At 44.8% G+C, this 16,143-nt stretch overlaps 1 protein-coding gene across 2 annotated transcripts in view; it reads left to right on the top strand.

The window, feature by feature from the left end:
• Positions 1 to 1,363: 1,363 nt before the first annotated feature.
• Esr2 (estrogen receptor 2) overlaps positions 1,364 to 16,143 on the top strand; it is a 54,999-nt gene continuing 40,219 nt past the window's right edge. For both annotated transcript variants that reach the window (XM_015992015.3, XM_006973152.4), the window contains exons 1-3: positions 1,364 to 2,331; positions 10,535 to 10,986; positions 12,560 to 12,732. In XM_015992015.3, coding sequence (XP_015847501.1) covers positions 10,568 to 10,986; positions 12,560 to 12,732 — 592 coding nt within the window. In that variant the 5' untranslated portion in view covers positions 1,364 to 2,331; positions 10,535 to 10,567. The remainder of the gene's footprint in view (positions 2,332 to 10,534; positions 10,987 to 12,559; positions 12,733 to 16,143) is intronic.

The raw sequence follows: 16,143 nt of genomic DNA, 5'->3' as shown, positions 1-16,143 counted from the left end.
GCTCATTGTGTATAGAGTAGATTACACATGTACATGTGTTGGTTAGTTTTATGTCAACTTATCACAATAGAGAGTCATCCGAGAAGAGGCAACTTCAGTTGGAAAAATGCCTCCATAATATTGGCCTGTAGGCAGGCCTGTGGGCTATTTTCTTGGTCAATGGCCAATGGCTGTTGTGGGAGGGCCCAGCCCATTGTAGGTGGTGCCAGACCTGGGAAGGTGGTCCTGCCTGGGTTCTATAAGAAAGCAGGCTGAGCAAGCTGAGAGGTGCAAGCCAGTAAGCAGCACCCCTCCATGGCCTCTGCATCAGCTCCGGCCTCCAGGTTCCTCCCCTGACTTCCCCCTCATTATGGACTACAACTGTAAGCTGAAATAAACCTTTTCCTCCCCAAGATGATTTTGGTCTTGGTGTTTATCAAAGCAATGGAAATCTAGTTTAACACACACACACACACACACACACACACACACACACACACACACACACGAAAGCAGCATGTAGTTAAATGTCCAGTAAGTGATCTCTGTGTATAAAAACCACTGTTGCTATGGGGTCCATTCTCATCTGTGGCTTTACATAGCGAATGTAAGCTCCGTGAGCCTCGTGAGCCTCCAGCCCTCATGGGAAGGGGGAGGCAGTATTACCTGCCTCTCAGAGCTGGCATAAGGATTAAGTGAGATGCTGTGCAGTCCGGCTTGCTGTAGATACTCCATAAATGCTTTCTTTCCCCTCCCTCCACCTTTACCTGCCTCTTGGCTCTTGATGGAGAGTCCTTCACTGATGTTGCATTACATTCTAAGTGATTTTTTAAAATTAAAAACGTATTATTGGGTGTGCATATAATGTGTGTGTTGGTTACATCCAGACAGCTGAGGCTGGCATTGTACAAGTGTCCCTCCAAATGCCCCCTTGGTCCTCCTCTATTAGATTACTATCCATCAAGAACCAGGTCCAGGGTCTGGCGAGACAGCGTAGCTGTGAAGACAGAAAGCTGCCCTCGCATAGAAGCTGAATTCTGTTCTCAGCACCCATGCCGGGGCTCACACCCTCCTGTAACTCCATCTCCAGGGAATCCCACACCTATAGTCTCTGTGGGCATCTACACATATGTGCACATACCCACGTGCAACATAATTTAAAAGATAAAAGACCTTTAAAACCTTTTATAAACAAGTCCCCATGCTGTGTGTGGGTGGTTTGATGACTAATTAGGTACACATGTGACACCAAGTTGGCCTATCGGTCATTTGTTTCCCTTTTAACTTTTGCCATCAATGGCTGCCTTAAAGGCAACTGTTCCTCAAAACCTAAGGTATGGCCCAGCCTTTGCCTAGCAGGGCCATTTCCTGGTGGATAGGGAAGGCTGACAAGGTAGAGCTGGGAGAAGCAGGGCTGTCATCAGGGGGCGCCAGAGACTCTCGCTGCCAAGGAGGGAGGAGCCCTGTAAAAGCGCAGGCGGATTGTCTCCAGGTGAATTCCAGGAGGCACCCGGGATCCTGGACCTCACCCAATACTTTTTCCCCTCCCTCGCTCTCTCTCCACACGCGCCGCCAAACTCTGATAGATGATCGTCCACGCCTCCACCTCCAGCCGGTGGCCTTGCCTTTCTGGGGCTCAAGCTAAGGCTCCCTGCAAGGGACCTGTCTTCATCACCCCGTCATTACAGCCCACTTCGATGCTGTTACCCATGCTCCAAGCTTCTCAAGGATAGTTGTCAGACTTTAGTATTTAATGACATGCACGTCGGTGAAAGTCTGGAGACAGGATGAAGTGTGGACTCGCACTGTCAACTCCAGAATCCCCGCGGACCTGGTCAGAAATGCCCATTCTCTGGCCCCATCTCGGTCCTCCATTGTCAGTCTCTTGGAAAGGGAGGGGGTGTCCCTGGTGGGTGACTGTGAGATGGCTGGAAGTGGACATCCAGTGGCTCTGGAGGCGCAGCGCTGGAGTGTCGGAGATCTCCGGCTGCGGGTTTGTGGTCACGTGGGCTCTTCAGCTAACCTCCCACCCCCTCATCACGGTCTTTAAAAGGAAGACGCACTAACGCCGTTAGTCGTGGGCAATCTTTGCAGCCTCTCCAGATGCTGGTCTTTTTTGAAACGGACTCCCAGGTCCCGGCCTCCTCCGGGGCTTCTAGAACCACCTCTTGAAACTTCCTGGGAGTAGAGGAGGCGGGGGAGCCTGGCATCCTTGGTATCCGCTCTGGGTCGAGTCTGGCAGCCACCGCAGGGCTGAGCGACAGCCAGTGGCTGCGAGTCCTGCGCGTGGGGACCGAGGAGAGCACGTGCCTGCATTTAGAGAATGCAAAAAAGAGAATGTTTACCTGCCAGGTAAGTGCCCTGTTGCTCGGGAGGGTGGTTTCATTGACTTTGTGTGAATTCTCTCTACGGGGAAGCCAGCAATATTTAGAACAAAAAAGGGGCAGCGGGGTGGATGCAACTGCCTTGAACACTACTGGAAACAAATTTTATTCACTTTTGCGTTGGTTGTGTGAATATAAATGTCTTTTAAAGAAAGAAAGAAAGAAAATCCCCGTGGTTTTCCTCCTTGGATTCCTGGCAGTGGGTGAAATGATGACGCTTCTTGCCGGAGTATTGTGGACCAGGGAAGATGTGCCTATCTCAGGCAGGTGATCGTGGCTTGATAACGAGTCGACTGGCCATCGTGTCAGAAATAGATTTATTCTTCTCGGATAGGCTGAGATACATTAAATCTGATCTCTCGTATTTGCCAGAGAGGAATCTATCTAACTGTTGCTTCTTCACGATTATCTGTGGTGACTGTTTCATAGTAGAAGTAGAAAATTAGGTCAAGTGAATATTGTTTTTGTTTGTGAGAAACCAAACTTGGAATTTGAGTGGAGCTCTCTATTCAGAAAGAAAGCTGGATGGTTTTTCTTACATTTTTAGAAGGCAAGTTGTGTTTCCTGGGGCACACAGCACACCGGAGGAAGGAGTTCTGTTTTGTTCTATTTCAAGGGTTTTTGTGAGCATTCCACTTGAAATTTCATTTTTGCTATAATGATCCGGCTCACAATGATAGTTCCTTTCTCTCCGAGTAAATGTTATTTAAAAAGTGAAGGGGAAGATTAGAAAGTAGATTTGTGGAGACAATGAAAAGAGTGTGATGGATACTTTAATGCCCTTTCTTTCCCCGAGAGAGCATGGCCCCATGACAAACCTCTATCTCCAAAATTTACAATTACATTACAATTCATAACCGCAGCAAAATTACAGTTACAAAATAAGAATGAAAATAATTTCATGGTGGTGGTTGTGGTGGTGGTGGTGGTGGTGTGTGTGTGGTGTGTGTGTGTGTGTGTGTGTGTGTGTGTGTGTGTGTGTGTGTGGTTCCCACAACATGTGGAACTGGGCTAAAGGGTCACAGCATGAGGAAGGCTGAGAACCACTGCTCTAACAGACATTCTATCTGAAGTAAAAGATCACTAAATGTTAAAGAAGAAACTTTAGGGTTCCATTTTATGTTCAGAGTAGTCTTCTAGATGAATCTGAAATTCTTATTAAGCTTTAATTAAGATATGTAAGTGTTTGAAATGAACAAAAAAGCACCCACAAGACTATTTCAAGGTGGGTCTTGTCAGATTTGACGTTTCTCAGAATGTATGTTTAATGTAAAAAGGTAAAACTTAGTACTAAATTTAACCTGTCAAATGTATAATTTGCCGTTAATAGACATTGTGTCCCTTGTGAAAACTGAAACTCTGTAATTTGACAAGTACTGCTTCAAAATCTATTTCATGATACAATTTTAGTTGATGTTTCAAGTCCTTGTATGGAACACATTGGGAAGTGATTACAGACAATTCTGAGGTGTAAACATCCATTATCTGCTGGTAAGGTTTTGTTGATTGTATGCAAAGCCCTTGAAAACCGAATACTTGGACATTAGATTTCGTAACTCATTGTTTAGTGCATTGTAACAGACATTTGAAAAATTATGCTTATTGCAGTATTGTTTACAGTCAAATTTAAGCTTTTTTTTTTTAAATACCACTCTAAGAATTAAGATAGAGAGGGTTTAGCTTTCTCTCATTTTGGAAGATGCACATATAAGTTTTAAAGATTTGCATGTAAGTCAATTATTAGTGGTCAGTTTTATGGTTATTTTAGAGTAAGTTTTCTTTGTTCCTAACATGAAATTGAACGAGGGCCTTAATATTTTGCTTTGGAAAAGATAAATGCGAAGGGTGTAACTGCTAAACAGAAGCACACATCAAGAATGTTCGATGCTTAAAAGGTATACCTAAAGGAATGTAGCTCAATTGGTAGAGAACTTGCCCAGAACGCACAAAGCCCTGGCCTCCATGGCTTTGGGGCATCACATGAAGCAGGTATGGTGGTACTTGCCTATAATCCTAGAACTCAGAATAGAGAAGCAGGAAGATCATGGAGTTTAAGGACAACTTTGGCTACATAGCAGTTTTTAGGCCAGCCTGGGCTACATGAGGTCTTGTCTTAGAGGAAAAAGGAGGAAGAAGAGAAATGTATTTCTAAGTATTTTTCTTGTCCGTGAAATTCTCTTTGGTGAGTGTGAATTGGAGTGTTTGAATAGCATGCTTGGGGGGTGGGTGGGATGGACAGGTGGAAGGAGAATGGAGATAACCTGTCCAAGTTATCCACATCTGCAGGCCCAGGATATGGCACTCAGGGGAGGTGGCATTTTGTTTATACACACACAGCAGACAGGCTCCTAACAGCCCAGCTGTCTGGACTGCTTGTGGTGACGGGCTTTCATCAAACACAAGTTTAAAAAGTAAAGTTCAGAAGCAAGTCTTCATGATTAGAAATCAATTTATCTTAAATTGTCTGGGGATCCTACCAACGAGAGAGGTGTGCCCAGGGGCATGCCAGTGGACTGGTTTCACCCTCTTCACCATATAATGACACCTCACAGAAGGCTTTTCACTTTCTTTCTTCCTTGGAGTGCTGTGAAAGGTGCATCCCACAGTATTTTCTCATTTCTACCGAAAAGGATATGAACGTCCAAGGAATTTCTGTGGTTTGTCTAAGAGGCAGAGCACCCAGTGTTCTGTTCTATCCCCTGTGCCAGACTACCCATGAATATAGGCTGGCTGGTGACTGACGTCTCTCCTTCAGCTGGATTTGCGTGTCTGTCTACTCTTTGTGGAATGTGTTATTTCCAGGGCCAACCTTTTTCTTCTCCGTAAAAATCACTGTCAGTTTGGGGCTTTTAAAAAGTTATTTATTTTTTAGCTTGAGATCCAAATGTGTTTCCCAGGTCCTACTTTAGCATGCCATGCGTAACCTTGAGTGTACGAATGCTTTAGCATGCCATGTGTAACCTCACGTGTACGAAAGCTTCTCCGAGGTTGTGATTTAGGAAGAAAAGCTCCGTTATCAGTGATCATTCTTCTCATTATCCAAGATGCCTCTGACAAGTAGTTGTGTTGTGAATCTGGATGTGTCAAAAGATATTCGGCCAAAGGGCAACTGTAGTTCTAACCACCAGCAGGGATCCTCAATACTGAACGTCCTGGGACTTGGTAGAAAAACTGGGGAAATTGATTGGTGATATGCTCCCATATGAGATCTCTGTTTTCTACGTGACATCGTTGTGACAGCTGACTGATGACCTCAATGATCTTGGCATGTGCCTTTCCATGGCAGGGTCATTTGAGCTGCTGACCTGAGGGTGTGAAAGGGGACGATGAGATCAGTTCTCTGCTGTTTTTAAATTTTATGTTCACTTACCAGCTGGAAAAGGGAAAGTGTTTTTTTTTTTTAAAGTTCATGTCTTTCCATATGTCTGATCATTACTTTGTTTTTGTGTATACGTGTGTGTGCACGCCCCCGCATGCGCGTGCACGCATATGTGTGGGTACACATGTGCACATGTATGTGTGTGTATATGAGTGTGCAAGCCAAAGGACAACCTCAGGTTGCTGCTCTTCTTCAGGCACTGTTCATCTTGAAAAAAAATTTAAATTTAAATTATTATGTAAATATTGTATTATTTATGTATCAGGATGTGTGTATGTGCATGTATGTGCATATGTGTGTGGTTCCTGCGGAGGCCTGAAGAAGATATCAGATCCTCTGGACTGGCGGTAGTGAGCCAGTTGATGTAGGTGCTGGGAACTGAACTTGGGTCCTCTGAAAGAGTAGCAAGCACTCTTAAGCGCTGGACCATCTGTCCTGCCCAATTTAATTTAATTTATTATTATTATTATTATTATTATTATTATTACTATTAATGCATGATGTCTGTGAGAGTGTGGGTATGTGCATGCCATGACTCTGCATGTGTCTGAAGCTGGAGGACAACTCTTCTGTTATTGTGTGGGTTCTGGTGATCAAACTCAGTCTGCTTATGAAGCAAGTGATTTTACCCCCGGAGCCATCCTATTTGTCTCCACCTTGGTTTTTTGGGGACAGAGTCTCTCATCGGCCTGGTATGGAGCATCATGAAGCCTTTTACATAGGTTCTTGGGTTGAACTAGGGTCTTCATGCCTGCAGGTAGACAACTCACTGACTGCGTTATCTCCTCAACCCAGCTACTTCTTGCTTCTTCAGAGGACTAGGGTTCAATTCCCAGCATGTGGTGACTCACAACCATCTGTGGCTCTAGTTCCAGGAGATCTTCTGGTTCCTTTGAGTACCAGATACACACTCAGTGTACATCTCCGACCCACACGGGCAAAACACTCATACACAGAAAAATAAGAGTAAGTAAATCTTAAATTAGAGGCCTGACGAGAGGGAAACACAGCCAAGGTTCCTGATGGCCGTCCTGTGGAGTCTGCTGAACTTCGGATACTGGCGTGACTACATTCCTTTAGGGGATGAAGAGCTAAGACCCTGTAGATTCAGTAAGATCTTGTTTGGTTACAATGCTAAAATCATATCAAACCATTTACCATTTAATTTTTTTTTTTTTTTCTTAGACAGGGTTTCTCCATGTAGTTTTGGTTCCTGTCCTGGATCTCCTCTGTAGACTGGGCTGGCCTCAAACTCACAGAGATCCTCCTGGCTCTGCCTCTGAGTGCTGGGATTAAAGGCGTGCGCCACCACTGCCCGGCTGGACATAATTTTTATTTGTTAAACTAGACCTGCCATTTTGGCTCTTTATACTTTTTTTTTAACATTCAAGAAATTTAAATTTTATTATTACCCCCCAATTTTATGTATAAATACAATTGCTATGCACGTCAAGCGCTTACATATTTTGCACTCAGCTGTTAGAAAGTGCACCGTTTGAAGTCCTTTAAATGTGTTTTGATTAAGGATTTGGTAGTGTCAGCCATGCTCAGATGGTACCGCCAAACAGTGCACGGAAGTAAGAGATAGAGCTGACATACTGAAGATATTAAGAGCAGTTGCTGTCCTTCCAAAGGACCTCATTATTATCCACCAGATTTCCCCTACCTTTGAATCTTTGGATTGCCTGTTCTGTTGGTATTAACAGTCTGGGTCAAATCAGAACATACAATTCTATGATACCTTCAACAGGGGAAGTTTAAGATAAAGAAATACTAACTTTAAGAAGAGATAAGCCAGGTGTGGTAGCACACACCTTTAATCCCAGCACTTGGGAGGCAGAGGTAGGTAGAGTTCAAGGCCAGCTTGGTCTACAGATCAAGTTCCAGGACAGCCAGGTTTGTTACACAGAGAAGCCCTGTCTTGAAAAACCAGAGAGAGAGAGGGAGAGGGAGAGGGAGAGGGAGAGGGAGAGGGAGAGGGAGAGGGAGAGGGAGAGGGAGAGGGAGAGGGAGAGGGAGAGGGAGAGGGAGAGAGAGAGAGAGAGAGAGAGAGAGAGAGAGAGAGAGAGAGAAGTATAAACTGTGCAGAGAGTGAGGGGGAGCACCCAAGTTGGAGAATATCCAACTCTGAAGGAGTTTAGAACACAAGGTGAGGTTTGCCCATTGGCACACAGTGATGTCTGCGGGTTTAGAGGATCTAGGGTTGCTGATTAAGCAATAGGTCCCCTCTCAATCAATGCAGTTCAGTGGTTGGCGGCCAGTAGCCAGGCCATGCACTCAAAGTGGAACTCTGGGTTCCCTCAAGGGCAGATGGCCTTTGGTAGAAGTTGTCAGGGTGATGAGTCTTGGGCAATGGACGACTGTGCAGTTCAACTTTTGGGTCATGGTCCAGAGAGGAGCCTATGAAAAGGTCATTGCCAGGCAGACTGCCAGGCTGCCAAGGGATTTCATTCTGGACCTTTGGCTGGAGCAAGCTCCGCCCTGGATTCTCACATTCATACTGCCTGCCTCTGCCAGGGCCTGAAGTCGCAGCAAGCCTCTTTGTCTCTATAGCGCCCTCTACTGAGCTAACCATGGAGCTCACTTTAGTCTTAGAAGAATTCTGTTATTTTTTATTTTTTTATTTTATTTTATTTATTTTTTTTTTTTTTTTATAAATCCTATATTGAAGTCTGCTTTTAAAGTTTAGAGGCAAAAGACTGACAAAGTCACACTATGGTCAGACTATTTATGTGATAAATTTCTCATTTTTGTTATTGTAGATTTATAGCATATTTAAATATGTTAAAACTATGGTAGTCTCACTCACTGATGTTCCCATTCAGTCTTATTTTTCAGTAACAGCTTACAGTTGATCTTATATAGTTCTAGGGAAAAATACTTAAATGTATTTCTGTGTTTTTAGATTCAAATATAATTTTGTGATAAATTATTGTGGTTGAAAGTTCTTATGGTTGAGGTCTGGAGAGATGGCTCAGCCGTTAAGAGCACTGGCTTCTTCTCCAGATGACCTTGTTTGATTCAGATTCCAAGCATCCACGTGATGTTTCACAGCCTTCTGCAGCTGTAGTCCAGGGGACTCCTGGCACCTCTGTAGGCACCTGGCACACATGTAGTGCACAGCCATCCAGCTGACAAAACATCCATGCATATAAAATAAAATAACAATATTTTAAAAAATTCTTGCATCTGACATCAGCAACAATGAAGTAGACAGTGTGGCCTGCTTGGCAGAGTGCTTGACCAGCATGTGTAGGATCCTGGGTTCGATCCCTGTACTTCACGAACTCAGCCTGGTGGTAAATACATATACTTCCAGCACTTGGAAGGGAGGTGGAGGCAGGGGGACCAGAAATTGAAGATCACAAGTAGTTTGAGGACAGCATGGGATACATAAGAACCTGTCTCAAAAAACAGTCAATGAAATAGAGAATGAGAGCTCTATACCTTACATTTCCACCCCTTTGTAGATAATATTTTCATATATATCTTCCAGGATATACTTGTAGTCCTGTACTAATGTGTGTGTGTGTATATGTGTGTGTGTGTGTGTGTGTGTGTGTGTTGTTAAGATAACATGAATACTTGAATTTTTAAAACAAATTCTGCATGTATGTGTTAGAGACACACACACACACACACATACACAGAGAGAGAGAGAGAGAGAGACAGACAGACAGACACAGACAGATGGAGATAGACAGAGAGACAGCAGAAGAGTGCACATATGGGGCTGGAGAGATGGCTCAGTGGTTAAGAGCACCATGCAGGGCGGTGGTGGCGCACGCCTTTAATCCCAGCACTCGGGAGGCAGAGCCAGGCGGATCTCTGTGAGTTCGAGGCCAGCCTGGACTACCAAGTGAGTTCCAGGAAAGGCGCAAAGCTACACAGAGAAACCCTGTCTCGAAAAACAAAACAAAACAGAACAAAACAGAACAAAACGAAACAAACAAACAAACAAAAAAAAAAAAAAAAAGAGCACCGACTGCTCTTCCAAAGGTCCTGAGTTCAATTCCCAGCAACCACATGGTGGCTCACAACCACTTGTGATGAGATCTGGTGCTTTCTTCTGTCCTGCAGGGACACATGCAGACAGAATACTGTATACATAATAAATAAATAAATCTTTTTTTAAAAAAAGAGTGGACATATGGGAGCTGTAGTATGTGTTGGCCTCCCCAGAACAACTCTCAGGAAGTCTCACTTCCCACCGTGGGTTCTGGGATTGAACTCCTATCATAAGGCTGGAGCATCAAACACTTTTACCCATTCAGTCATTTTGCCCTGTTTTTTCTTTTTTGAGCGGCAGCATCATATATCCATCCCATGTTGATCTTGAACTCCTGGCAAGAGGATGGCCTTGAACTTCTGATCCTTCTGCCTCCACCTCCCGTAGACTGGTTTACAAAGGTCTTCCACAATCCCTGGTTTATGCAGTGCTGGGGATCAAAGCCCAGGCCTCCTGTGTGTGAGGCAAGGCTCTACCAACTACGCTGTATTTCCATCCATCCCCATTTTCTTGTTTTCTCTTCTTTTCTTCTCCTTTCTCTTCTCTTCTCTTCTCTTCTCTTCTCTTCTCTTCTCTTCTCTTCTCTTCTCTTCTCTTCTCTTCTCTTCTCTTCTCTTCTTTTCTTTTCTCGAGACTGTGTCTCACTCTGTAGCCCAAGCAGGCCTGGAACTAGAAATCCTCCTGCCTCATCCTCCTTGAGTGCTGGGGCCCTAGCTACAATGATTATTTATCAGCTACCCTTGCAGCTGGAGCTAACTGAACCTGGTTTGCTTCCCTTTGCAGGCGTCACACCTGCCATGAGTCTTTGAGAACATAATGTCCGTCTGTACATCTTCTCACAAGGATTTTTCTCAGCTGCTACCTGCTCAAGACATGGATATCAAAAACTCACCATCAAGCCTTAATTCCCCTGCTTCCTACACCTGCAGCCAGCCCATCCTGCCGCTGGAGCACGGTCCCATCTATATCCCTTCCTCCTATGTAGAGAGCCGCCATGAATACTCAGCTATGGCATTCTATAGTCCTGCTGTGATGAATTACAGCGTCCCCAGCAGTGTCAATAACCTGGAAGGTGGGCCTGTTCGACAGACCACAAGCCCAAATGTGTTGTGGCCAACTTCTGGACACCTCTCCCCATTGGCCACTCATTGCCAGTCCTCGCTTCTGTATGCGGAACCTCAGAAGACTCCTTGGTATGAAGCAAGATCACTAGAACACACCTTACCTGTGAACAGGTAAAGTCCTGTCTTCATCCAAGTCATGGATGGCGCCTTGATCCTCACTTTACGGTTTAGTAGGAAGAGAGGCGTGTGTTAGCCAAGGCCTTTATTTTGTCTCTTAGGACACCTGAGACACATTGCTCTGTCTTAGTCTGATATTCTAGTTCTTATTAAAAAGTCGTGCTTATGGCTGGGTATTGTGGAAAAAGTTCACTGTAATAGATGTTCTCTTTATGCAACAAACATCAAACTTACATCAGTTTAGTTCTGATGAAGGGGTTAGGTTTCAAATGTTTGTTTGTTTCTTACAGTCAGATTAGAGTCTTAGTATAAAAATGACGGGTTACTTACCGTTGATGACAAATTGTTTCCAGGATGAAAGTAACCATGGTAACACTACAACTTCCATGAAGTAGCCGTGCGAAGCCAGGAAAGATAATGGGAATAAGCTTTAGTGATGAGCTGAGGATGTGCTTTGTAAGGATCAATGAGGAACTAACTGTAGGAGCCTATCGAAAAATTCCGACATTAAAACAACTCGAACTCCAAATGCATTGGCCAAACAACAGATTATTTCAGTCTAATATACGAGATTTTCAGCGTTAACAATGGCTGTGGCAGGAGAGGATGAGATATGAATAAGCGGTAGGAAGAAATGGATTTCTGGAAGAAGAGTACCACGTTAGGGCACACTGACTAGTAAATACATTGCTTGCAGGGTGTGGTCCCAGCTTTCAGGAGGCAGAGACAGGCAGATCTCTGAGTTTGGGGCCAGCCTGGTCTACAGAGTGAGTTCCAAGAGATTTTGTCTCAAAAAACAAAACAAATAAACAACAAAAAGTATTACTTTCAGATATTGTCATAAAACGTACAGGAAATAGGGGCTGGAGTGCCCATCTCAGAGCTAGGGGGTGTTTTTAATATTCATGAGGCTCTGGGCCCACCCCCAGCACCCCAAAACTCAGTACTTCTGAGCCCCAAACCAAATCAAAACAACCTTTGAGAAAATATTACACAATAATTAATTTTTTCTCCTTAATCTTTTTATTTATTGGTAAGATAAATATAAAAACTGTCAGCCACACCTTAAGATTAATGCTTTTCACTTACATCTATGTTAAAGGATGACATTTTTTTTTAACCTCTTAAATTCTCATCAACGTCCTGCTAATATTTAGACAAACTTATCCATTGGGAAAGTTTTCCATCATTTCTAAATGAGTCCTGCCTCTACTCTCTCCCTTCCCAAAAGAAACATGTCCTGGCAAAATCAGCGGCTAGGGGGCGTCTGCCCCTGCTGCTCCTCTGCGGAGCTTTTTCTCCTTAGACCTACGGAGCCCAGCTCTGAGCTGCCTCCTTCAGCCTCCTGAGGACCTGGGCACACCACCTAAGCACTGGAACGTCAGTCATCCCAGCATAGCTCTTTGTGATCTGATGGCAGGGTTTCCTGGAACAAATTTATCCCTAACCCTGGAAGGCAAAGAGATTACATTTGGCAAAGTTCATGCTCCTTTTTTTTTTTTTCCTGGAAAGTCCTTGCTCTCTCTTTTGTGTCCTTTTACAAAGCCCGTTTTCTCTGCTCCCCTAGAGAGACACTGAAAAGGAAACTTAGCGGGAGCAGTTATGCCAGCCCTGTTACTAGTCCAAGTTCAAAGAGGGATGCTCACTTCTGCGCGGTCTGCAGCGATTACGCATCTGGGTATCACTATGGCGTCTGGTCGTGCGAAGGATGTAAGGCCTTTTTTAAAAGAAGCATTCAAGGTACAAGACTATGGTACACCTCTTCTTTAGTTTTCACACTTCGGCTTGCAAGCGATTTCGCAGAGGTGACCTCATCTAAGTGTCACCGTTGGCCTGGCTGGTACACTTCATCAACTTGGGCAGCTCAGACGATCGTGTGGGTTTGGGAGTGGGCTGAATGGGGGTGTATGGGTCCTTGGATTGCATGTTTCTACCCTAGAACCTCAAGATTATAGGGGTCAGTTTGCCCCTACATTACTTAACTGTGGAGGGGACACTTGGAAAAGGGGGGAGAACAACCTTGTAAAGATACTGCTTGAAAAAAAAAATCTGTGCTCATCAGGAACTCTGAAGGGTATCTGTCTGTCTGTCTGCCTGTCTTTGTTTTTTTCTTAGGTTTAATATAGGACATGTTTATATCATGATGGTGGGCTGGCTCCTGAGGGAAGGAGAAGAATTGTAATTTATGGAAATGGTCAGGAATCAGGAATTAACTGTAGTGGACTTTGAGACGTGTGTTGTCCTTGAACTTGTGGAACTGCCTTGGCAAACCCCTAGTTTTTAGCCTGGTATCAGGCTGTCTCCTTGACCTTCACCAGAGTCTTTGCTGGCAGTTGTTTACTTGGTGTGCACTTGTTCATGATGTGTTTTCTGTTAAAACATTTTTTTTATTGTGTGTGTGTTGGGGTGGGGGGGTGTTGCTGGAAGATTTCTCCGGTCCTGCCCAGCCCCCTCAGTCCCGCGGCCCGCTTATAAAATAATTACACAGAGGCTTAATATTAATTATAACTGTTTGGCCGTTAGCTCAGGCCTACCGCTGACTAGCTCTTACACTTAAATCAGCCCATTTCTGTTACATGTGGAGATAAAGGACAGTGTGCTGGAGTCGGTTCTGACCTTCCACTGGGTGGGTCTTGGGCTTGAACTCAGGTCATCATGCTTGGCAGCAAGTGCCTCTACCCCCACAGCCTGTGCTGTTTTCTGATTGTTTGTTTTAATAAACCGGAAGCTGCGTACGTCTGGCTTCCAGCCTGACTGTCTTTGCTGCTTCTCCCGAATCAGCCACCTCCCTTCCCCTTACCAACCCTGAGTTATTGAAGTCTCTTATTTTTAAAGGTGTTTATTTTTCATGTATATGGAAGGGTGCCTATGTGGGGAAGAGTACATGTTCATGTGTGTGTGTGTGTGTGTAGGAGCACATGGACGTGTGTGGCAGGTGTGTAGTGGTGTGTGTGTATGTAGGAGCATATATGCATGTGTGTGTGTGCATGTGTGTGAAGGCCACAGATAGACACGAGGTATTTTATTCTCAACTTTTATTTTTAAAATATTATTTCATTTTATATGTATGAAGGTTTAGCCTGCACATATGTCTGTGTGCCATGTATGTCCAGGGAGGCCAAACGACAGCATCAGATTCCTTGGAACTGGAGTTCTTTTTTTTTTTTTTTTTGTTTTGTTTTTCAAGACAAGGTTTCTCTGTGTAACTTTGCGCCTTTCCTGGAACTGGCTTTGGAGACCAGGCTGGCCTCGAACTCACAGAGATCCGCCTGCCTCTGCCTCCCAAGTGCTGGGATTAAAGGCGTGCGCCACCACCGCCCGGTGGAACTGGAGTTCTAGACAGTTGTGAACTACCATGTGGGTGCTGGGAATTGAACCTGAGTCCTCTGGAAGAACAGCCAGTGCCCTTAACCACCGAACAATCTCCTCAGCACTCACCGTCTTCATTTTTGAACGGTGCCTTTCACTGAACCTGGAGCTTGTGGATCAGGCTGGACTGGTCGGCCAGGCGAGCTCCCGGGATCCTGTTTCTGCCTCCTGCAGGCATGGAACACCCAGGTGTTGGGACCCCGAACCCTGGTCTTTATGCTTGTCCCACCAGTACTTGACTCACTGAGGCGTCTCCCTCACCCCGGTCACTTTCTTGCTGGCTTCTTTCTGTCCTGTCTCTCTGTCCTCTCCCCTAGGGCTGCCTCTCAGGGGATCTGCCGCAGAGTTCCTTTTCTACCCACAATGCACTGCCCAGTGCTCAGCTAATTAATAACAACGTGGGGGTTGTTAGTGTGAGTGTGACAATTTAAATTGTCCACTGATGATTCTAGATTAATAGGACATTTTACCACAAGCAGAGAAACTGGTTAACACCAGAAGGTTGAGGATTGGTATGGGGTAAAGAGCCTTCTCTCCATGTGTCCCTGAAGTGTACCCCGTAGAGATGACTCCTTTATTACCTCTATGACTTGACTTACCCCTCACCCCTCTTCTGTGCAGTGGACGTATTCGTGCCGTGGTAGTGACGAAATATGTTCACTAAGTGTTTTTATTGTGATCACAGCAGCAATACAAAGCTGGGTCTAGATCCTACTATGTGACCAGAGCAATTCAGATGTGCTGAAATCCAGATTTGAAAGGTTTTCGTTGGCTTGCTTGTTTTTACATGGGTCGGCAATGTAGTTCAGGCTAGCCTGGGACTCTGCCCAAGCTAGTCTCAAACTAACAAAATTCATTCACTGGCGCAGGAAAGGTGGCCCGTTGATTAAGAGCATGGCTGCTCTTCCAGAGGACCTGGGTTCAATTCCTAACACCACATCTGCAACTCTAGTCTCAGAAGATCCAATGTCCTCTTCTGGTCTCCATGGGCACTGAACACATGTAGTGCACAGACATACATGCAGGCAAAGCACCCATATACATTAAAACCTTTAAAAAAGTGTTCATTGTTATATGTGTGTGCATGTGTGTATGGTGTGTGCATGTGTGTGTGGGTATGAATGCAGTGGTGTGAGTGCACAGGTCAGAGGCGAACTCACGTCTGTTTACCAGCCCAGCCATCTTGCTGGCCCCGCCTCACTTTTTCAGACAAGGTCCATCACTGAAGTTAGAACTCACTAATTTGGTTAGAATATCTGTCCATCGAGCTCCAGGGACCTTCCCATTGCTGCCTCCCCAGATGGGGTTTTAGAGCCCAGCACCCCGCTTCACTTTTCACATAGGTCCCGGGGACCCAAACTCGGCTTTTGTACCCAGATCTTTGTTGACCAAGTTGCCCCCTCGGTCACTGGGTCCTGAATCTTGCAGAGGCTCCAGAATTACTTCTTGAGGAACTTTTGACCTATTACAAGTAGCTATAGCCTTTAGAAAGAAATTGCTCTCTTTTGCTGTGTGGGAAATACATGGCAGCTTGCAATGTCTGTGGACCGTGAGGATACAGCTACAATTGTTGACCATAAAATTTCCCTCTGGTTACTCTTTTCTGTCAAATCACCTAGGATGCCATATTCTAAAAATGCAAAAAGGAAAGTTAGTGGCCAAACAATCCTTTCACTGGACTCTTTATATTTTTGGCATAAGTAGTTTGCAGTCATTGAAAATTGCTGCTCGCTTTCTTAAAACAGCCTCAGTTAGGCCAGGATGTTACACCAGTTAACTTCA

The sequence above is a fragment of the Peromyscus maniculatus genome, chromosome 14, assembly GCF_049852395.1.
Source record: "Peromyscus maniculatus bairdii isolate BWxNUB_F1_BW_parent chromosome 14, HU_Pman_BW_mat_3.1, whole genome shotgun sequence".
Lineage (NCBI taxonomy): Eukaryota > Metazoa > Chordata > Mammalia > Rodentia > Cricetidae > Peromyscus > Peromyscus maniculatus.
The sequence above is the reverse complement of the archived record's forward strand: the minus strand, read 5'-3'. Positions and strand labels throughout refer to the sequence as shown.